Source organism: Amphiprion ocellaris, chromosome 7 (genome assembly GCF_022539595.1).
Source record: "Amphiprion ocellaris isolate individual 3 ecotype Okinawa chromosome 7, ASM2253959v1, whole genome shotgun sequence".
NCBI lineage: Eukaryota > Metazoa > Chordata > Actinopteri > Pomacentridae > Amphiprion > Amphiprion ocellaris.
This window is the reverse complement of record NC_072772.1, coordinates 7,475,167-7,497,388: the sequence shown is the minus strand read 5'-3', so window position 1 is coordinate 7,497,388 and position 22,222 is coordinate 7,475,167. Positions and strand designations below refer to the sequence as shown.

At 39.7% G+C, this 22,222-nt stretch overlaps 1 protein-coding gene and 1 long non-coding RNA gene across 4 annotated transcripts in view; one reads left to right on the top strand and one right to left on the bottom strand.

Annotated features, from left to right (window-relative positions):
• The first annotated feature begins 1,070 nt into the window (after window positions 1-1,070).
• Window positions 1,071-5,717, top strand: LOC129349360 (uncharacterized). Its single transcript, XR_008602342.1, has 2 exons — window positions 1,071-2,469; window positions 4,145-5,717. It is a non-coding gene; the product is annotated as an uncharacterized LOC129349360 (long non-coding RNA).
• Window positions 5,718-7,656: 1,939 nt separating this feature from the next.
• Window positions 7,657-22,222, bottom strand: part of limk1a (LIM domain kinase 1a) — a 56,771-nt gene continuing 42,205 nt past the window's right edge. For all 3 annotated transcript variants that reach the window (XM_023276915.3, XM_023276916.3, XM_023276917.3), the window contains 13 exons: window positions 21,167-21,276; window positions 19,396-19,611; window positions 18,691-18,796; window positions 18,024-18,235; window positions 16,916-17,102; window positions 16,589-16,675; window positions 14,300-14,431; window positions 14,072-14,131; window positions 13,596-13,661; window positions 12,975-13,143; window positions 12,812-12,867; window positions 11,522-11,679; window positions 7,657-11,020 (listed from right to left, as the gene is read on the bottom strand). In XM_023276915.3, coding sequence (XP_023132683.1) covers window positions 10,852-11,020; window positions 11,522-11,679; window positions 12,812-12,867; window positions 12,975-13,143; window positions 13,596-13,661; window positions 14,072-14,131; window positions 14,300-14,431; window positions 16,589-16,675; window positions 16,916-17,102; window positions 18,024-18,235; window positions 18,691-18,796; window positions 19,396-19,611; window positions 21,167-21,276 — 1,728 coding nt within the window. In that variant the 3' untranslated portion in view covers window positions 7,657-10,851. The remainder of the gene's footprint in view (window positions 11,021-11,521; window positions 11,680-12,811; window positions 12,868-12,974; window positions 13,144-13,595; window positions 13,662-14,071; window positions 14,132-14,299; window positions 14,432-16,588; window positions 16,676-16,915; window positions 17,103-18,023; window positions 18,236-18,690; window positions 18,797-19,395; window positions 19,612-21,166; window positions 21,277-22,222) is intronic.

Sequence of the window (22,222 nt, the reverse complement as noted above, 5' to 3'; positions counted from 1 at the left end):
AAAAGATTCCCCAGGAAGCTGAAACAGTCATAAGTAACAAGTTAGACATGGAAAAAACCAACATTTGAATTTATCACCGTGATGTAAAATCTAAAGCGGCTCTACAAAAATGATTTAACAGAGATCCTCAAGGTGAATCCTTGGGCATTAGGTTTCATTTTCTGCTGTTGCTCATTGTCATTTAAAGGGCAATTTCAAGGTTTCTGGTTAAACTGACGCAGTAATGCTGACATGCAGATCCATTCATGCATTTTAGTCAAATCTCTATAAATCTGACCTCTACTGAAAGAGTAAAAGAGAGAAACTGAACACAGAAATGGACAAATTAAAAGCTTCCACCACAGATTTTTTAGTATTTAAGTACCCTCTCAACTTTATGTGCAGCATAAGACATGAGTAATGCATGCAAAGACAACCATACAAAGATTCAGCACTATCTTTACACAAGAGCACTCATCACCTCCCACTTTCTCTTTGCTTCTGACACCGCCCCTCTACGTACATCATATACCACAGGGCAACAGTTGTTTAAGTGTAGCTGCAGCCTCCATATCACATGACTAATGTGCCTGAGATTAATCTGTCTTTTTTCCCACAGCTCAGATACTTTTCGACATGATAAGCTCCAGGTGAGCTATGATGCAGTTTGAGATGGGAAACTAGATCTCTTTGATGTCACCAGACAGGCACATATCTGTCTGGAGTGAGTAAAAAGTTAGTGTCAGTCGGTATTATTTCAGACAAAGCTCACTGGTGTCTGTAGATGACTGAGAAATGTGAGTGCAGAGACGCTAAAATGTGTTAAAAGTGCTTTCTGTGCTGCAGAAACCGAGAACATTTTATGACTTCTTTATGTAATATTTAGCAATGTTATGGATTTCCTTGAAAAGAATGTCAGCAAGTGTATAAACCAGACTTGCTCTGGTATTAGACTTAAAAATCTAACACTGGATAGAGCACAAAATGGGAGAATTCATACATGTGGAAGGTCAAATGGAAGCTGTAATTTAAATGACATGCTGCAACATTTAACTCTGGAAAGAAAATGCATTGGAAGCCTATTATTGGCTCAAGTGCAGAGCTTCTTTGACACATCAAACTGAGCCAGAACTTCTTGTTTTACGACTGCAGCAGAGAAAATGAGCAAACAGTTTGACGGGGCAAGCCTTCGAGCAGAATTCGCAGCTCTCCATCCGGCTCCAGCCCTCAGTTTATCGGTCCAATCCAGTTATATCTCGGAGCTCCAGAAATAGTTCGGTGTGGCGAGGCTTCGGTACCACTCTTGCATAGCTGCAGAATTACAGTGTGCTGCTGCAGTGTCCCGTGTGGAGCTCAAGCCGCCAGGATTTTCAAGGATTTTCACCCAACAGCAGCAGCAGGACGAAGTGTTCCCTGTCAGGGTGTGATTTCTCTGCATCCATCATTTTAAAACCTCATCATCGGCTTATAAACCTGCATCACATCTGACCTGGAGCCAAACGGGGCCCATTCGAGGACAGCCACGCTCGGTGTGTTTAAATGGATAAAAAAAACGGGATTTAAAGGGAGGTTTAACTGAAGAGGTCAAATTAAGACAACAAAGTAGCATCCTAAATGACTCCAAAAAAACACCCCACATGTAGTGTCAGATGGATGGATACTCACCGTGGTTAAACATTGCGGACCGAAACCGGTTGTTGCTGGACGAATTTTCCATCTCAAAGTTTCAATTGGCGTCAACGGCTGCGACCTTTTCCCTCTTCTTCGGTATTTCCTTAATTTCCTCAGTGAACCTGAACTCAGCGGCAGTGAAATGTGTGTGTGTGTGTGTGTGTTGTGTGGTGTAGTGCAGTGAGCGGACAGAGCCGTCTGCCCCTGTGACTGTGTTTGTAAAGCAGCAGCAGCAGCCTTCAGTCGTCGCCACGGTTCAAACTGTCGAGCCGCCTCCTGCCTGCCAGCCCGCTGACGTCATGACGCAGGCTCCGCTGCGGCAGCGTCGGAATGAAAACAATCGCACGTGGATGTGATGGGAGCATCGGCCACGTGCACCTGCGAGGAAACAAACTGCACCAAAACTGTTAGCATCTCAGTGGCACATTATGAAGACAGACATACACCGATCAGCCAAAACATTAAGACCAGCGACAGATGAAGTGAATCGCATCGATCATCTTGTTATAATGCAACGTTCTGCTGGGAAACCTTGAGTCCTGACATTCATGTGGATGTTTGACATGTACCACCCACCTAAACATTGCTAGTCAAGCAACCCCCAACCTCCCAACCTCTCATGGCAGCAGCAGTCCTTGATGCCAGGTGTCACCCTAAGCAGGACAACACACCCCAACACACTGCAAAAACTGCTCAAGAGTGGTCCGAGGAACAGAACAGAGCTGCACCCTGGTTCCACACTTTCCAGATCTAAATCTTACTGAGCATCTGTGGGATGTGTGAGTTTTAGCAGCATAAAGGAGACCAACATAATATTAGGTATGTGGTCATAATGTGATGCTTGATCGGTGTAAATCTGTGGTATCTGTAATCTTCTGTTTCCTATAAAAGAAGCAAGATAACTACAAGATACAGCATGCATTAGTGCTTTACTTGAGCCATCTTTATTAACTCATGCTCCACTACGTTCCAGAAGTAAATATTTATAAATATTTATCTGACAAATGCCAGGACAGGGGCGTCAAACTCATTTTAGTTCTGAGGTCACATTCAGCCCAATTTGATCTCAAGTGGATCGGACCGGTATAATCAGAGCATAACAACCTATAAATACCCACAACTCCAAATATTTCCCTTTGTGGTGGTGCCAAAAAGTAAATTTTTTGTATTTTCTGTGTAATTCCTATTTGAAGTTTTATTGTCTTTAAGATGTAATTTTCTAATAAAACATTTAATTTTTTAATTAAATGTTTTGTCTTTTTTTTTTTTTTTGGCCTTTTTTTTAGCTTTTTATTGGATAGGCGTAGTGAGAGACAAACAGGAAACGGGGGAAAAGAGTCGGGGGGAAGACAAAGGATCGGGAGCGGGACTCGAACCCACGCCGCTGCGTCAGAGACCTGCCTCTATATATGAGTCACCCGCTTAACCCATTGAGCTATACAAGTACCCATGTTGTATCTTTTTAAAGGTTTAATGATTCAATTAAATGTTTTGCATTTTTTAAAGTGTTTAACATTCTTCTTGTTTAATTGTATTTTTTAAATGTTTAATTCTGGAAAATATTTTATCTGTAATTTTGAATATTTGTATTTTAAAAATTTTGTTTCATGTCATAATGACATGTATTGTATATTGCTGAATTATCTCATTCCATATTTTGTCTGTTTAATATAATTTAATTGTAATTAATGTTTAACTCTATTAAACAGACAAAATATGGAATGAGATAATTCAGCAATATACAATACATGTCATTATGAAATTAAACAAAATTTTTTAAATACAAATATTCAAAATTAGGGATAAAATATTTTCCAGAATTAAACATTTAAAAAATACAATTAAACAAGAAGAATATTAAACATTTTTTAAAATGCAAAACATTTAATTGGATCATTAAACCTTTAAAAAGACAAAACATTTAATTGAAAAATTAAATGTTTAATTAGAAATTACATCTTAAATTTCTTAAATCTTTTTAATAATAAAACTTTTAATAAGTTCTACTGTACTAATTTTTTTCCTTTGATTTAATTGCTTTTTGTTATGTAGTTTATTTCTCTAATCTTCTTTTTCTGTCAAGATTTTAACCCCAACCTTAAAAATGAAATAAACCCTTAAATCACAATGAAAATACTTCTTTTGTCACAATCATGAGTTAGTCAATTATTCAGTTTATCAATTCAACTTTATTTGTTTAGCACCTTTTACACAGATGACAAAACTAAACAAGCAAAGAGAAAAAACTATGCTAAAACTATGATTAAAACTCAATAACATATTTAAAAAAAAAAAAAAAAAAGATTTAACATGGTAATAAAATATGTTGTGTCCAGGGGATGGAGGGAGTTTATTGAAGTCTTCTTGGGCTCACATGGGAAATCATTTAATATATAAACTTAATATTCAGTCTAAGGAAACTGCAGAGCGACAGAAGAATCAACAACATCTCCTGTTTTCTCCTTTAATGAGTCGACTCTTCTTGTGCTTTCAGACCAAAGAACTACAAACTCTTCACAACCTGCTCAAACTCTTGGTACAGGACCTCACCACACGGGTCAAGAAGGTTTCCATCTCATTTCTACTCTGAAGCTCACCTTCTCAAACTACTGACAAATGTTTCTGCTGCTCTACAGTCTGGTCTCCAGAACTTTCTAAAAACTCTCAAAGTCTCTTCTGCTGCAGGTTGCTTTGTAGAACTGTTCCAGAAAACCTCACTAAACCACATGGAGGGGCCTCAAGATAGTCGTCCAAATGAAACCTTACAAAAACCAAACTAGCACAACCCAAACACTAAAGTCTCCTGCAGCCTACCAGAGAACCTCTGAGAACAGAGAATCAGGACAGGAACTCTTACCTTCTGGACAACCAACGCTGGTTCTCAAGCAAGAATACAGAATGTGTCTGACCAAAAACCTCTAAAGACTCACTACAGCCAAGATAAAGACACAACTCAGCTGCACCAGATCCACTAATCACTGCACACATTAGCACCATGTGCTAACTGTGGCTAAAGAACCACATTTACCAAGACAACTATCCAGTACAAAGCCCTAAAACACACCAAGAAACACATTAAAGATGATTTTACTGCTGGAAGCTGCAAGCCAACACCTAAAGAACAAACTGAAGCAACAGAACCAAACCCAGTTCTGTGGTGAAGAGAAGCAGAGGAAATGTTTGTCTGCAGCTAAATAAAGCAGGAAGACACTGAGCTGCTCAGGTGTTCCTGATAACACCAAGCAGCCACCTGGACAGCCAATAGGAACGCAGCTTCCTGGAAGTCCAGAGGGCGGGGTTAGTGAAGGAAATTTAATTTAAATTTGAAGCAGAAAGTTAACAAAGAAAGTTGAAAACCACCTTCTGATCCCTGAAATCTCTGAGTTTTCACACAAAGAACACCTGAACATGTCAAACTGGTTTCATAGTAGAACCATCATTGTAAAAACGTCATAGTATGGTGTGTTGCTACAAAAACATTATGACCCGGCTGTCAGGGGACAAACATGTAAGAACCATGAGAACAGAGAGAACCCAACCAGTAGGTCACAGTTTATCATCCCCCAGTCATCTCCTGAAGTCCATATGGTGAGAGACATCAGTATCTGGTTGTTCATTTACCAGAGGATGCTTATAATCATGCTGATGTGGTCTGTACTCTACAGTATTTTAGTGACTCAATAAATGCCTAAGTTGTTTTCTTTAAAATGCTTTTTAGTTTTTAATAAACATTTAACAGCCTATATGTAATCAATAAATGGCCTTTGCCTATCTTAAGAAAAACTCACTCAGAACTCTGATATGTTAACAGTACTAAATAAATCAATAAATACATGCATACACACAAAAATAAGTTAATACATGAACTGTGTTAAGATAAGATTTAGATTTTTAAAAAAAGTTGTTTATGTTTTTGCAGAATCCAGTATTGCACACTGGTTGGTCATTACATTTTGTTAGTTTGATTTCACTGTTTAAAATGATGCCACCTCTTTTCAGACAGAACCTGTGATAATAAAACAATACAAAATTTTAGTTCCATGTTAATAAAGCACTTAAAGCTTTAAGTGTGGCTAAATGCTTTTTTCAAAATTAAATATATCACTCCTTAGGTGGTAGTGGCCCCAAGTTCAGTAAAGTTGGAAAGATATTCACAGATTCGGACTTCCAGCATCAATAACTCATTAGATATAGGTTGTCAAAACATAAACGGTGCCTCTTTCCCATTGTTGCAAGGCAGACAATGTGCTACAAGCCCAGTTTTATCAAAAGTAGCTGTCTTTCAAGCTACAGGAATAACATTGGTGTCTATGGAGTGAACAGGGTCCGTCTGCAATTTGTAAAACCACTGCAACAGTAAAGAGAGACAAATATTCAATAACTTCACTCTTATACATTGTAGTGTCACTAAAATCACTGCAGCCTTCAACTGGCTCCTGTTGACAAAGTGTTTTAACAGAAATGTAAATGCTGTAATTTGATTCTTTTAATGAACCATGTAACTTGAATGGATGTGATGCTGGTGTGACCACAGTGCACATGTCTGATGTTGCTCACAGTGGTCCAAGGGACGCTCAGGGAGTTTCTGTGTTTGCTCAGACTCATGAAAAATTAGAGGGAACATTGGATTCCACCAAACTCTTTGTAGTGAAGCTGCTGACTGACATTATATTGGACAGTGGTCAGTGTCTTTAGATATTTTCATGATAAGTATTTACTTTCACCCCTGTAATTTTCACACATTTTACAAAGTTATCCGACAAGTTTTGGCACCCCTGGGGTAGGATGAACCGGGGTAAGGAGCCCGTCCTAAATAATCCTCATTATGATGACAAGATATAGCCACTTTCATTTTTTTTTTAAATTTCAGGTGTTTGCTTGAATGATAATGGCCTTGCATATCTTTAAATAACACTGGAATTATCTTTGTGGTCTATGGAAATCAACAGAAGTTGTTTTGAAGTGGTTGGTGTCATATTTTCATAATACAAAATAGGTTCTTTTGTTTTTATCAGAATATAAGATAAAATAAAAACTACATAACAAGTGAACAAATCAGTGCCTATTGAAAATACAGTAAGATATAAGATCTTATTGGTATGACAAAAAAAGACATTTGAAGGTGACATTCAGAGTTCTGGGTAATTTTGATAATTACATGTCTTTTTTTTCATGTGTACTATTACGGTGCAGAATGTAACAAAGTATATTTATTGAAGCTTTGTACACGTTTAGTTGTAGTAAGTACAACAACTGAACAGCAGAACTGTTCTTATTATGTTTTTATGATGATGGTATTTTTTAAAGCTCCATCTCAACCAGCTACAACACTGAAAATTCACCTTACACAGTCAGCAATATTTATCCAACAATATCTTGTTACATAAAAGTGACAGGGCCTATTTATTCATAGGGCCAAGTATTTTTACTTTTGGAGTTCAATTAGCTGGTAATGCATTTGCTTAAAATACAGAGTAAAGCTCTGAATGGAAGACTTTTACTTGAAACAGGGTATTTTTTCATTGTAGTATTGCACCTTTTAATTAAGATGATCTGAATACTTCTTCCAAGTCTTGCATTATGCAGCATTTGTAGAAGAAGTGACAATAGAATATATTATTAAAAAGCTGGGCAAAAATTTATATCACTTAGTTTTTGGAATATACTTGATGTGAATCTTCCCATTTTATATCTCACCATAAACAGCAGATACTGACATCTACTGGTCAATTTGCAAACATATTTCTAAAAATTCCCTTTTTTCCAAGCGGAAAACATGTACTATTTTTATCCCTTTAATGTAGCCCACACATTTTCTCTGCAGATACTGCAGATTGTGCTTTTCAAGTATGAAGCAGATTTTTGCACGTAATACTGAAGCTGCCACACTTTTTCCTCATGCGTCCTGCAGTAGTGGAAAAGCTGTTAATAGTAGCAAGAATGTGGATATAAAACTGTAACGGATGCAGTGTGAAACTAAGATGAATAAACATTTTGAGTCTCCGGTTTGTTTAAGGAGCAACAGTTTTATTTTTAGCTGTGACAAAAGGAGAAAAAAAAAACAGTCGCCTCCTCAGAGTCTAAATGTTCACGTTCAGGATTAAAGTGCAGAATTGTTTTCACAGCTTGTGTAAAAAAAAAAAAAAAAAAAAAAAATTAAATAAGACAAAAAGGAAATATTAAAATATCAAAACTGACAATGAGGATCTGGAAAGTATAAATATGATACAGAACAAGATGAAATCTCATACAACATGGTATCAGCAATGAAATTCACTCCACTTGAATCAGGCTTGCACTTATGATACATTTAAAAAAAGGAAATCAGTTCATGTTTTCGAGTCGTTGGCAAGGCTAGCTTACAACAAAGGCACAGCATTGTTCAGAGGTAACGATCCTTTGCAAAGAAGTGCTGCGGCAACATTCTCAGTGATCATCAACACGTCCTCACAGACACATCTAACGTGCTCGACATGGCTCAGACAGGAATGGAGAAAGAAACATGGCAAAGCCACTCGTGTACAGAACATGCCCACGGACGAACACATCAACCAGGAGGGGCTTGTTTTTAGAGAAGCGTAGCTGTGGTGTCAGCCTACATATCGAGAGAAGTTTGCATGCTATTCTCACTGTTGAGTCCTATTAAGCTGCTGAAGTAACTGAATTGTGAAGAAAGCTCCAGAAAATTACGGCCCTGAGCCAAAAAGAGTATGATGAAGGAGTGAGGAAGGCCAGTTTAAGTGCTCTAATATCAGAGAGACCAGCAGTGGTTGCAGCCTCTGTGGGCATCACACATGAAACCAAGCAGTCAGAAACAACGCAGAACATCATTTACAAAGGACCAGTCTGTAGGCAGCAGGCAGAGCTGGGACATCACATCCTCTTGGCAGCAAACGCTAGGAAACTTAGTTTTTCAGGTGATATTTAATTATAATATATGTAATATATTCCTGTATATAAGTCTTGAAAATGAAATATATCACTAGTATTGCCTTAGATATATGACTTTACTTAAGATTACTGAGGGATCAAACAGCCTGCTGCAAAAACTCTCCATAAAAGTTGCATGAAAATGCATCCAAATAATCAGAAACATCACCGATCCTCACATTATCCACTTTGCTGCCGAGAGGATGAATTTCCCAGAACCCCTTTTTTTTTTTTTTTTTTTTTTACAGTTGAAAGGCTCTATCAGTGTCTTGCATTCATATATCAACCTGAACCGACATAATTAATTTCCTTATCACAAGTAGCCCAAGAGAGAAAATTAACAAATATGGCTTCAAGCAGCCATTTGGTAATATAGTGCAAATAAAAGTACTCAAATGTATACAAAAGGATTTCAGTGGGTATATATAAAAAAAAAACAGATGCTGTGTTTTATTTATTTTCTCATTTCCTTTTTTTTTTAGCCCGGCTTTCTCTGTTGACTTTTTTTGTCTTTCATTCTTTGTTTTCTTACTTAAAACCACAATATTTAGAGACAAAAATAGCTCGGTTTAAGAAGCTGAACAGACCTAGCTAGTACATCATGCAGCTTGTGAAAACACCAGCAGGAAATTTTTTTAAAAAAGAAAGATTTTTTTTAGATTACAGACAGAGATCGTTATGTTAGAAGGTGCAAGAAGAGAAATCTGACAGTGTTAAGAGAATAGTTCTGAGGAGTGCGCAGAATTTTGCAAAGCACGCAGACAGATGTAGGGACAGACACGTATTTACAGTGATATTTACAGCTAGTATTTACATGTAAACAAACAGTGGGTCATCCGCAGGGTGAGAGACAGGTATGTGGACAGACAGCTGACATGATGAGGCAGTACCTGGTGATATTATCCCCACACCTTCACTACTGTACAGTACATGAGGCGAGTGACTCATTAGTAACAAGCTGATTGCCCTCAGGATATCACATACAATTAGAGCTGATCATAATGTGTAGATTGAGTTTCAGCAAATTCAAAAGGGTACTTAACCCCTTTTGAAATTTTATGTGATTATACAATCCAGTATTATGTTAAAGTCTATTCCAGCACTCACCTAGGGCTACATGAAAACTCCAGTAAGACCAATCAAATGCTTTGAAATGGAGAGAGATGATAGCATTTACTGTATTTGACATGTTTTGTGGCACCTAAAAGCCTGTAGCCTACCACAGTGGTGAGAATGTAGAAAAAACAAATAAGATAAAACTTTCAGCTGTGCCCTTTTCACTGCAGTCAGACCTTTACTCTCCATTTCGACTGGTCGGCCAATAAAAATATGGCAATGTAGCATACGTATATAAAATATGTCTGTACATTTACAATATTTAAAACATTTACAATGTCGGCAGCTATGTACAGTGGTATGTGTATGAATGTGAATGAGATACGCCAGCAGCTCGCAAAATTGAGAGACAACGTACCAAATTGACGGCGCACACGTGTACCTCAAAGTAAAGTCAGTGCTACACAATAAATAGGGGGGAGGGGCAGCGACACGAGAAGATTAGTGGTTTATGACCAAATGAGGTCAGAGGAACACGATGGACCAGGATTTGACCTGACAGCATTATTTACAGTCATGCACTCTTCACTGAGCTATTTAAAGCTTGAAAGGTTGTGTTTCACTTGTAGTGGATCTAAATCTTTGCGTCTGCGACAACAAATGGGACCGCTGTCCTTTGCATTTTTCACAAGTTCAGTTTTGAGATCCAAACCAAAGGCAAACTCAAACCAAACTCACACTGCAACACCTGCAAACACGTACTGCACAATGTGGCCCCAAGTGAGGCGGCCGAAGGTTTGCTTTACGTCTTGTTTTTTTTCATTTGCTTTTGATTACTTTTCCATACATACTACAGTAAGTACAGTAAGTATTCTTGACCACTAATGTGTAAATCTACATGATTCAAGAGCTGAGTCATGATTCGAAAGTTGGGTCTGATTGCATATGAAATGTTCCACTTGGGCTTCGGCCGCAGCAGAATCGAGCTATCGACGGTAATGTCTCTTGATTTGACTTTGAATGTGTGTGCGCGCCTCACACAGGTGGCTTTTCAGACCCACATTTATTTTCCCCCTGAGTCTACTCGTTAAGCCTGAGCCAGCCTACGCCCGCTGCATCCGCTCCGAAACGTGGAGGATATTTACACGACTCCTCCAACCGCGGTCGCGACCCTCGTGATATTAACTCTGCAACTTCCTCCCGGTGCGCTCAGCCCTACTCCGGCTGTTCGGGGTGGGTGTGCAGGCCGTTCTCGGGGTGTGTGACGCTGTGGTGCTCCCAGAAGGCCTTGTGCAGCTGGTCCAGTTCTGACATCAGGGGCAGGCCAATGTCCAAGTGCATCTTTAGGTTCTCCAGCCACTCCTCCAGCTTGGAGAAAGCAGGTCTAAGTTGTAAGACAGAAAACAGCAAAGTTAGTTTAAATTCAGCGGTTATTTATTTATGCTGTAGAGTTCTTGTGAGATAATCAAGGGACAGTTCACCCCAAAACAAAATTAAACTTAGTCCTCATACCCAGAATTCCCTCCATTTATCCAGATAGTCTCAGGGTGGTTTGCCTGAGTTGGCTTAGTTAGTTTTACTTCTTACGGCAGAGAATTTATGCCTTTCTATTTATGGTACTCGGAGCATTAAAGATACATCAGAAAAAATGAATCCCAAAAGCTCAGTCTCCCGTGATAATCCACAGAGCCTGTTATTTCTTACTAAAAATATCAGTAGTTCTCAGTTGTTTGTGATAAAAAAGTAAGTTTTTATCACTTTCAGATGGAGTTATAGGCAATAAATGCAAAAACTCATTAAAGTACAGTTAGAAAAAGTACTTTTTTGGGGTGAACTGTCCCAAAATAGGTAACGTTTCAGTGTTAATTTGCTGTAGAAGTCTGACCGTTTGTCTGCGTCGAGGTCGCAGCACACAGCAGCCATAGGGAAGAAGGCAGGGGGACAATCAGAGGGACAGTAGTGCTCCAGGAACCCAGAAATATTCAGTCCGAAATCCATCGCCCTGGGGAGGTAGTCTGGGTCTGCGTTCACCCTGCCAATGATCTGGAGAGAGCAAGAAAAGCAAGTAAGAGAGAATGAATGAGAAGAGTTAAAGATGAAAGCGTCGGCCCTCCTGTGCCGTCCTGCTGGAAACCAGCAATCGTCCCCAACAGACCACAACTATCGTTTGTCAGTAGCCACATGAAGACAGCTTCGCTTTTCTGCTCTCTGTAATCCCTGCAGTCTTCGCTGGATAATGGCGTCCATCTGGAGAAGTCATAGTCTGAGGCTGCTGAGTGATTGAACTAAACTGTCGAGCCCAAATTATGCAGATGGTGTGCGGCCGGGCCCAGAGCCTGCAACACCGTGGAGCTGGACATAAGAAATACATTTCCTCTTTCAGAAATATGGAATTTTGGAGAAGCAAGATTGTTCCATCATAAAATGAAATGGATATTGCAGTCAATATGAGCAAAACTGGAAACATTTGACTAATTGCAGATTTTAATGCAATTTGCAGGGGAAAAAAAGTCAAGAACACAGAGTCTGGTAACTATAGACCAAGAAACAGTGGAAACGATGAGTCAAAATTATAGATAAACTGTAGGGATATCTTAAACGTCAACAGTTTAGAAGATTTAAGATGTTCAAACGGGACTTTTACATACCCATGAACATCTATTACATTCAGGCCCTCACTAGAGGAGTTCACAGTGCCGATTAAACCTGCCGGCACCATGTAAATCTCACCGTGTTTTGCTGTATAATAGAATTTTAGATCTGCTTTCTGTGGCAACACTCACATGCGGCTGCAGCGGTTGCTTTAATTTACGCCAAGCAGCAATGCTTCGGTTGACAGAGCAGAAAAGGAGAGCTACCTTAGAGCTACCAAAAATGGAGTAGGCTACAGCTGTGACTGTATATCAAGTAATGACAACTAACAGCCACAGTGTCAACAGTGATTGTGTATTTACTGCCACCGCCAGAAGGGGGAGACAAAAGTTCTACACTGCACGTTTAAGCATACTAAGTGAAAATCTGAGCTGTTTTGGCACATTTATCCCAAATTAAGACAATGAAACATTTGGGAAATCCTGTCATCTTGTTTTGGTTTATCAATGACACAATAAACTCTCTAAAATCCTATATATCGATGTGTTTTTTTTTTACTACACAGAGTGGAAGAGTGACTCACCTCGCAGAGCATGATACCAAAGGAAAAGATGTCGACTCTCTCATCATAGCTCTTCCCTGGAAAGGGGACAAAAATCTAAATTAGGCTGTTGTTGTAGCACGAGATAAAGAAAATGTAATGGATATTTACGAGAAATAGCATTAGCATGGGAAGTAGCTCGTACCATGGATCATCTCAGGAGCCATCCAGTAGGGGTTTCCCACCACAGTGTACCTCTTCCGGCGGTCGGGCTTCTTCAAGCCGGACAGTTTTCCCTGCGTCAGCTTTTCCTCGTGCTTGTCGTCCACCATGAGACGAGCCAGACCGAAGTCTGCCACCACCACTGTGTTGTTCTGAAAAATAAAATGTCATAAAATGTTATTAATATGCTTCAAGCTTACATGCATAGAGTGTGACAAACAAGACGAAAGCTTTGAAGTCATATCCATGTTCAATCATTTATAAGTCCCTTTAAAAAGCTTAAAATTCAACTCTAAGCTTCTAATTTCTCTCAGTGGATTCTTGTACCGTACAAGCATTTGATTTTCATGTGACATGTGTACAATGCTCTCTCTGTTCAGGTCAGCTAAGCAGAAAGTTTCCGCTGCAAGTCAGTTGTGTGAAGTGTGTTTTAAGAAGGCTTAGTCTCTTACAGCTACTTCTAACAAAGCTCTCTGTTGTTTTTGGATCTGAAGTGGCAGAGAAAATGACAGGTGCACTGTGTTAAATCCTCAGAGAAAACATACAGTGTATGGAGAGGTGTGTCCACACAAACATGTAAGTGTGCAGGAAGACAGGCTCTTACCTCTCGGACTAGACAGTTGTGTGAGTTCAGGTCGCGGTGGATAATGTTCATGGAATGCAGATATGACTGAAACAACAGATACACAGACAGATAAGAGAAGAATGAAAGGCAGGAAGAATAGAAAATAAACAGACATAATACAAGCTTTTAGGTAATCTAAAACCCACTCCAAGAAGAACAATACTGCCCAGTTTCATCTCAAGTAGCTGGTGTTGAAAACACAATTCAGTCATGCACAACATTCATCACTGTGCTCAGAGGAAAACATTAAGAAGGCATGCTCTAATGCTGCAGGAATTTCTGCAGTAATTTCCATAGTGGGGGATGGAAAATATGGTGCACATTCATGTCACAAATGTAGCTTAGTAATATGATCACTAGAGGGAGACAGCAGCGAGGATTGCAGAAAGCATGGCACCTTCCTCTTCTGCTGTGTGGCTGATAACCGGGGTGCTGTGTCTGATAGAAGAACTCACCATCCCAGCAGCTATGTCCTTAGCAAAGCTGACCCTCTGGTTCCAGGGATAGTTATTGTCCTGCAGACAAAAGTCACAATTTAATGTCAGTGTCTTGGATCAGTTGCTGCAGATGAATCATCAACAAAGACCCCACCTGAAGCAACAACGGACTATTTCATGATTACTCACAAGGTAACATTGTATTAGGAATTCAAAACATGAGGTAAGAACATGCGCTTTGCTTACCATTTTCTTGATGATTTCCCTCAAGGTGCCTCCCTTTATGTACTCTGCTATGAAGTTGAGTCTCTTGTCTTTGTAGAGGACACCAATGAACTTGAGCACGTTGGGATGATCCAGGCAACGCATGACCTTCACCTACAGAAACAAGCGGCATGTCACAGGAGTAAGAAAACAGTGGAGATATCAAAGTGTCTCATCTCAGCGTCAAACAGGCTCACTCTCAGTTCAATTTCACATTAGAGTCACTGTTAACATTCTCTTGGCTGTTATGTGTAATTTTTAGCAGCCATGACCCCACTACTGCTAAAACTAAGGGTTTTAGTCTATTAAGTGTTGGAAGAAACACCTGCCAGTCTGATGACAGGACAAAACTATTAACTCTGAGTTAAAGGAGAAGATTGATACCAATCACAAATATAAATAAACATTATGTTAAGTTATGCCTTTTAGATCTACTTAGAAGAATGACTAGAAAATGATTAAAACATTTAGATTATAAAATGGCTTCTGAATATAGAATATACTGATACTAATGATATTTAGGAACATAAATATTGATATTCTGTTAACAACACACATTTGATATTATTGTAACTATCTGGTTGACATTCCAACATGGTGGTTTCAGTTTATTTTATATTCATAGTAAATGTTTGTCCTTGTTGAATCTTTTGTTTATCAGTTCATCTGGTTGCCTTTTCACTCTCCATTAAGTTATTTTTCTTTTTGTGCACTTTTATTCATATCCCATCACCTCTCAAAGTTAAATATGAATCTTACTGATAGCATGACTTCTTTTTTCATATTTTCTGTACATATAATAATCTTGAACACCAAATTAAGAGTTTTGCTGTGTTAATTGGCACAAATGTAAAAACAGCAATATGTCACAATCAGATTTACGTTACAAATTTCTACCGAAACTGAACTTGATGGAAAAAAAATCACATTGCAACTATTTTGATAGATATTTTAATGAGTCCTGATTATAGAGGATTCTGTATTTATGCAGTTATTTCCCACTGTAAAAAATGTCCAAGATGATGAGATTTTTGTTGCCATTTGTACCAAACAAGCAAGAAAATATGACCTGCAGGCCGTGAGGTGCCTCTGTAGGACCACAGTGCTTCATTTATATGTTGTTCTACATTTTACCAAAAAAAACTGTAACTCCTGTGATTTGATTATACTTGGTTATATTGCAGTTTAGATATTAGTTTGACCAATTGTTCAGCCCTAGTTCCTGCTATTTATTCTTAACTGCAAAGGCAACAGAAAACTTCCTGCACAGCTACATTCTCCAAGTGTGATTTAAGAGGTTACAAGTGCTTCTCAGGGCACTCCTCTGACACCTCATAAAACATTTCCCAGCCTGTAGGTTGGGCTGTGAAGGACGAGGAGGAAGCTCACTATTACACATAAACCTGAAATGTCACCCCTCAAGTCTCATGACGTCTTTGTCTGAAATGTTTGCTGCATTTCTTCTCTAACCTTCACGGGAGGCTGCGGAGCAACAAGCACAATTACAAGAGACTCAGTAAAGTGAGACTTGGGCCACCTACAAACAAACAGCCAGCGAGGGTAATAATCATGCCTGCTTGTGGTCTGGGTTTGTTTTACAGCCAATCTTCTCACTCTGTCGTCTGCACTGAGAAGAGGCTCAGCACTGCACCAAACTAACAATAAAACTAAACCCTCCCACACACATGAATATACACAACCAGCTCTAAACTTCTCATTTAGAAGGCTGTTAAGTGAACGATACTGAACATGAAACAGAAACATGAGGGGTAATTCAGTTAACAATAACTCAAAAAGTTTTACTGAAGTCTTATGTATATGAGTCATTCTCTGTTATCTTTGCAAATTAAAGGGAGGGCTGGTGAGAGGCGACGCTTTGTGTGGGAGGTAGAGGGCTTCGGCTGGTCCATCATTTTTGGAAGAAAGCACCATGTTAGCACTCCCTTCTGTCCTATTTCAGAGGAACTCTTATGCGTTTTACTCTCATTTTTCTCAAGGTGTGAGAAGTCTGTTTTAAATTCACCCATGTCCCACTTTCTCACAGAGGAGCTGCTAATTTTAACAACCTTCAGCTAATACATTTTCTTGTACTTTCTCAGCACAGGAAAGCCATAAACTTGTTTCAATAACTCTACGTGCGATGACTGAATTCATTATTATGATTCGCTAATCAACTTGTGATTGGAGACGTGCTGATTTCTGCATAGGAAAACTGAGCAAAGCTCACATTTCTGAGTGATGGAAAATCTGGGGTTGCTCGTCTACACTCACCTCTTTGAGGAAAGTCCTCTGTGTCTCGTCATCGAAGCGAATCAGCTCCTTCATCACCATCACCTCCCCCGTTTCCCTGTGGGTCACCTTCAGAAAAACACAAATCAAGCTGAGCAACACATTTAAAGATGATTCTGATGTGAAGTGTTCCACCATCTGTATGTCAGCATGGGAACTTTGAGGAGTCCATGATGTGTGAAAACCACAAACATTCCTCCTCTCAACTGTGTCTCAATGCTGCCACCTGCTGGACAATAACTATGACTGCATCGCATGTGTTTAACAAAGAAGTTGATATGAAGACAGCATCTCTGCCCTCAGGTTTACCTTGATGGCCTGTCCGAAGCATCCCTTCCCCAGCACCTCTCCGTGGATGAGGTCAGATGGGCGGAAGATGCGGTGAGTTCGATTTGAGACGACACGCAGCGACTCTGATCGATTGATGTCCTTCCTCTGGGAGATGGGCGACGCTGCGTTGCTGGAGCCTGGTGACTTATCGATGCTGTAACTTCGCCTGAGAGAGAAAGATGAAGACGACAGAGTAGAGATGAAGACAAGGAGATCAGAATATATGGTTATTATTTGCGGCTAAAATATTATATTTGGTAAATACAAAAGTTTGAAACTTTCATGATGGCAAATACAGCAAATAATCAGATCCTATGCATTTAAAGTTAAACGTCTCGGTTAAAAGAGCAGTTAAATTAATTGAGATGAAAGAACGCTGTCTATAAAAAAAACTGTTGTCAAACATGCACACAAGACCCTGAGGGACATCTCACACATTTTATTTACACAATACAAACTACTGCTTTAAGCTACACATTACAGAGCCTGAAAATATAAGAGCAGCCGTTTGAAACTGGCTTTTATTTTTATCTGCTATCACACTGCTAAACAAACAACAGCTCAGTGCAAACTCGATGTGTATGTGGCCTACATGTTTGATCTTAACGGCTGATCTCTGGATCCCTGGTATTTGTTGTACTGGCATTATTTATCTGTTTTAGGTTGTTAAGGCTATGCAAGACGGTGTTCTTACAAGTGCAACAGGTACATATGTTGATAGATATGTGGATGTATATGTACAGTTTGGATAGGAATGTCTTTCATATTTGGTTGAATATATGCATGACTTTTATTCTCTTCCTAATTGTGTTTTTTTTTTCTTTATTTCTTGTGTTGTCTGTAGTTGAACAGAGGCTAATTTCACTCAGGAGACACAAAGCTGTATCTTATCTTACAGAAGGATGGTGAACACACTCTTCAAACATCTGACAATCCTGGTGATTCAGCTGCAAGTTGACCAACCACTTAATCACCAGGATCATCATATTTATTAAAGCTCTTCCACATTTACCACTGGTAAAAGGCTGCAATAATAAGTGTAACCCACTTTAAAGCTTGCTGCTGCAGTAAATCTGTCATGTCTTACGTGATGATGCGGGACCTCAGGTTGCTGATGTCGGAGTTGGGGGGCTCAGTGATGGGCAGGATGGGGCTGGGGCCCTCTGACAGAGGGGTGGACAGGGGCCCGTCCACCTGCTCTCCAGCCTCAGAGGAGCCTCCCTCCCTGCCCTGACTGTGAGGGTCGTGCTCGATGGTGAGCTGCAGCAGCCGACTCGTCTCCTGGATCAGCAGGTCGATCTGGAGAGAAGTTCACCAAAATCAGAACGGCAGAGGCCTTTATAATGGATGAAGAAGTGGTTTAATGGATGAAGTACATCAAAATGCTTTCTAGTGCTCAGTGTGGCTCCGTTTGTAAGTTCAGAATGAGGTGAAACATTTACTGGTGCTGCGAAAAGCTAAACCATAAACCACATGGTTGTATAAAGCAGAGAGAATAAACCTTCCTTCATTATTTGTGTCACAAAATAAAAACAGTTATTTAAAGTTTTATTGTTCGCCACGATGGTTGATTTGAAATTTAGTCTTTGAAACCACAGCAAAAACTAACGAGCATTTTCTACAGTAGCTGGAAGATAAACATCACTTTTTCCTCCCCAACAACAGCTAAATTCAGGACATCTGGATTTAATTTGCATATTTACAAAATCCTCTGTGCTTCTAGCATCAAAGACATAAGGAACGGTGCTGAATACCTCATCCAGAGGAACGTTGTGAATCGGCGTCCCGTTGATCTCCAGGATCCTGTCGCCAACATGAATGGAGTTTTTCACATCTGGACTGATGCAGTCTGCATCCACCCTGGATAAAGAGGAACAATAAGCAGAACAAAATCTCTTCAAACACCTTTCTGCACACACTGAACATTTTCATTTCAACACAGACCTGGGATGCGATAATTATGCAGCTCATCTGAAGAACGGTGACTCAGATTTCTGCTCATTTCCTTGTTCTTTCCAGTCTATTATACACTTTAAATGACTCTCATCTATTACTCGGCCTTCCATTCATAATCTCCCTTTCTTTATCCTTCGTCCTTCACCGTATTAACCTCTACCAGTGCTCCAATTCTTTACTTATCCTCCCTTTGCCCTTCATTTTCAACTTGCTGTATTTTTCTCACACTAGGGGTGCAACTAATGAATATTTTTATTATCAATTAGTTGTTCGTCTATAAAATGTCATTTTTGTTCACAACCCAAGTTTACAGTCATAGAAGAGTTAAGAAACAAGAAAATATACAAATTTAAGAAGCTGGAATCACAGAATTTTAGTTTTCTTGAGAATTACTCAGACCGATTCATGAATATGTCCAAATAGTTGGCCATTAATTCAACTGCTGACAAGTAACTGAATAATCCTTGCAGCTCTAATATCCATTAAACATGCACAAGACTCACTGGGAGACTCTGACAGTTCGTCCATGTTCTGGACTGTAGCCGTTGGTTGGGCTGAGCGGCTGGTCGATGGCCACAGAGAAACCTCGTCCTCTGCGTCCGTTGTTGCCCTCGGCGGAGGCAGGAATCGACACCAGCGTGACGGTGTGAGGGATCCGAGAACATGGCGAGTCTGGCAGCGACACCGGAGTCACGATGGTCTGGTAGTAACAGTGGCCGCTGAGGACAGGGAGAAGACGAGGAGGGAGTTAGGAAATAAAGGGGCAGGAGAACAGAGGAAATGGGAATCCTCGTGAGCTTTCCATGAAATCATTAGAGGAACATCAAGTTCTCATTGCAACAACAGTTTTCACAGCATCACATGTTGTTGACGAGATGCTGTTGGAGCTCAATCAGGAAAACACTGTGCAGTCATTGTTCTGAAATGAGGGTCATCGTGACCTTTGATAAATTAAAATCTGTTCTAAGGGTTTATCTCACAAACAAGACTTTTTTTGCAGCAAAACATGCTGGGAATTCAAGAAAGACTCATGAAGCAACTATGAGGTCATTCAAAACTCAGACAGCATTTGTGAAATTTCACTTCAATAACCTTTTTTACACAACACACATTCATTTCTCTGTTATCCATGATCCATTTCTCTGAAATGTGAGGTTGAAGGATTTCCTGATTTTCTTTCCTGCTTCACCTGAATCAGCTGAGCTTGGCAACACGTGAATCTCTCAATGAATGCAATGAATCACAGTCATCATTCACTTTCAGTCAGAAACGGGACAAAGAATGTTCTGTTTGTAATCACTAAAAGCAAAAGTGAGGGGGCTCTTAAGAAGAAAGAGTTTTTATTTGTAATTTAGTGTCATACAAAGTGCAAAGGTTGGTGTGCTCATGGATTTTCAAGGCACTTAGACACGTCAACTACTGGAATATATCTTGTCTCAGTGTCTTTAGTCTCTATAATCTCACACTGACTTCATGATGTTAGGATCAGGGTTCTGTGGGGTCGCATCATCTGTTGTAGAACTGAATAAGAACCTACAGAGTTTACAACAGTAATGTAACTCTGCATATTGGGCCTTGCTTTACATTCAAGACATTTCGAAACCGTAGCTTATGACAGCCACACTAACACAACCCTGGTGCTACACAAGCAGAGAACAACCTGAACCTGAACCAAACACACAGCAAAAACCGCACAGCAATAACACTACAAACTGCTACTGGAGTTTAAATGTTAATACAAAGACTCTTCTCTTACTTAACTGCCTCTTCAGTGACAAACTACAGTACATTTCTACCACTCTGCTTTCATGTGTGTATCTTCCAGGAAAAATTCCGTTACAAAATATGAAAAGAGCCAACTTTCAAACCATAAGCTCAAATATCTGTGTGATTTCCAACATTTATTCTGTCACTTGTCACCGCAGTTTGTCCTAATGCCGACAACTAGCCCTTTGAAGCCAGAAATAAGCTGAGTAAAATTTAAGATTTTGTCAATCAACAGCAGCTTTGGTTTCTTGTGCATTTTTGTGATTTTGGTTTCAAAGGGATTTCTTGAAATGGATGAGCTGGTGGCAGAAGATGGAATTAGGAAAACTGGCTAAAATAAGGAATATTTTGGTAAGTAAGCACCACAAACTGCATGATCTACTGGCTGACAGTGTTAAAAATGGGCAAATTAAATGAATTTTGAATGAAATGAAGATTGGACTGCTACTTTATGGACTATGATATTCCATTGTGTGCATGTTTAAATATATGTTGCTGGATGCTCACCAGTACAGTTTGGATCTCTCCACCAGAGCGTACGTGTCTCCATCCCCGATGAACGTCCTGCAGTTCAGACAGGTGAAGCATTCTGGATGATACTTCTGTTCCCCTGCGACCTGTTAGAGAAAAACCACACGCACTCTTAAACAAATCCTCTTTCATTTGTTTCCTAAAAACGTACATGTAAATAATGCACTGAGTGATGTGCTAGGATGTTTGTCCTCCGATCCAAAAACAAATCGCTCGAGGGCAACAGTGCTTGCGACGTGACCGGAGCAACATGAGGCTTTTACAGCCGGTCTGGGAAGTAGGGCGAGGTCCGGTCACTGAGGGTAATGCTGAGTTACAAGCTCAGAGATTGTGTTTGCTGCTGCCAGATCCCCTCCAGAGCTTGGTGCAGTTTTGCAAACAAGGGAGGAAATTGAGTTATGGCCAGAAAATACAGAGCAGGGAATGAGCAGATAATTCACGCTGGCAGATCTGAGGATGATGCTCCGCTGGCAGTTTTTGAGCTGCTGGTAATCTTCAGACCAAAGACAGTTTAAATGATCCGATAAATCAAGTAGCAACATTCCCCTTTTTTTCAGTGTTGCTCATTAAATCCATGTCCTTGTTTGTTGTGACTTCAATCGACTAAAACCATTGATTAAGCGGCTCTCACCTCCGCATATCATTATCGACCCCTTTTTAACTCCTTCAGGTAATTTGGCGTGCGTCTATGCAAATGACATGTATGATTAAACATGTTCAGCACCAAAGGTCGAGTGCATTGAAGCTGTCTTCTCCCCAGAGGCTGTGCTTGTGGTTTCAGTTTTTGCTTTGAGTGGCGAAAAATTTAGGAGGGAGTGGGCCCCTTGACAGCACTCTTCAACTGCAATGATCTGCATTGCTAATGCAGCACAGCAAGACGAAGGAGAGGCACTGGATGGAGGGGAGCTGGACAAAGAATAATCAATCAAACGCAGAAAGAAAATTAAAGAAAATGTTAGTTTTGTATTCTGTAATTGCATTTCGATCAATTTCTTTATTTTCTGACATTGTACAAGTCAAACAATTAATAAA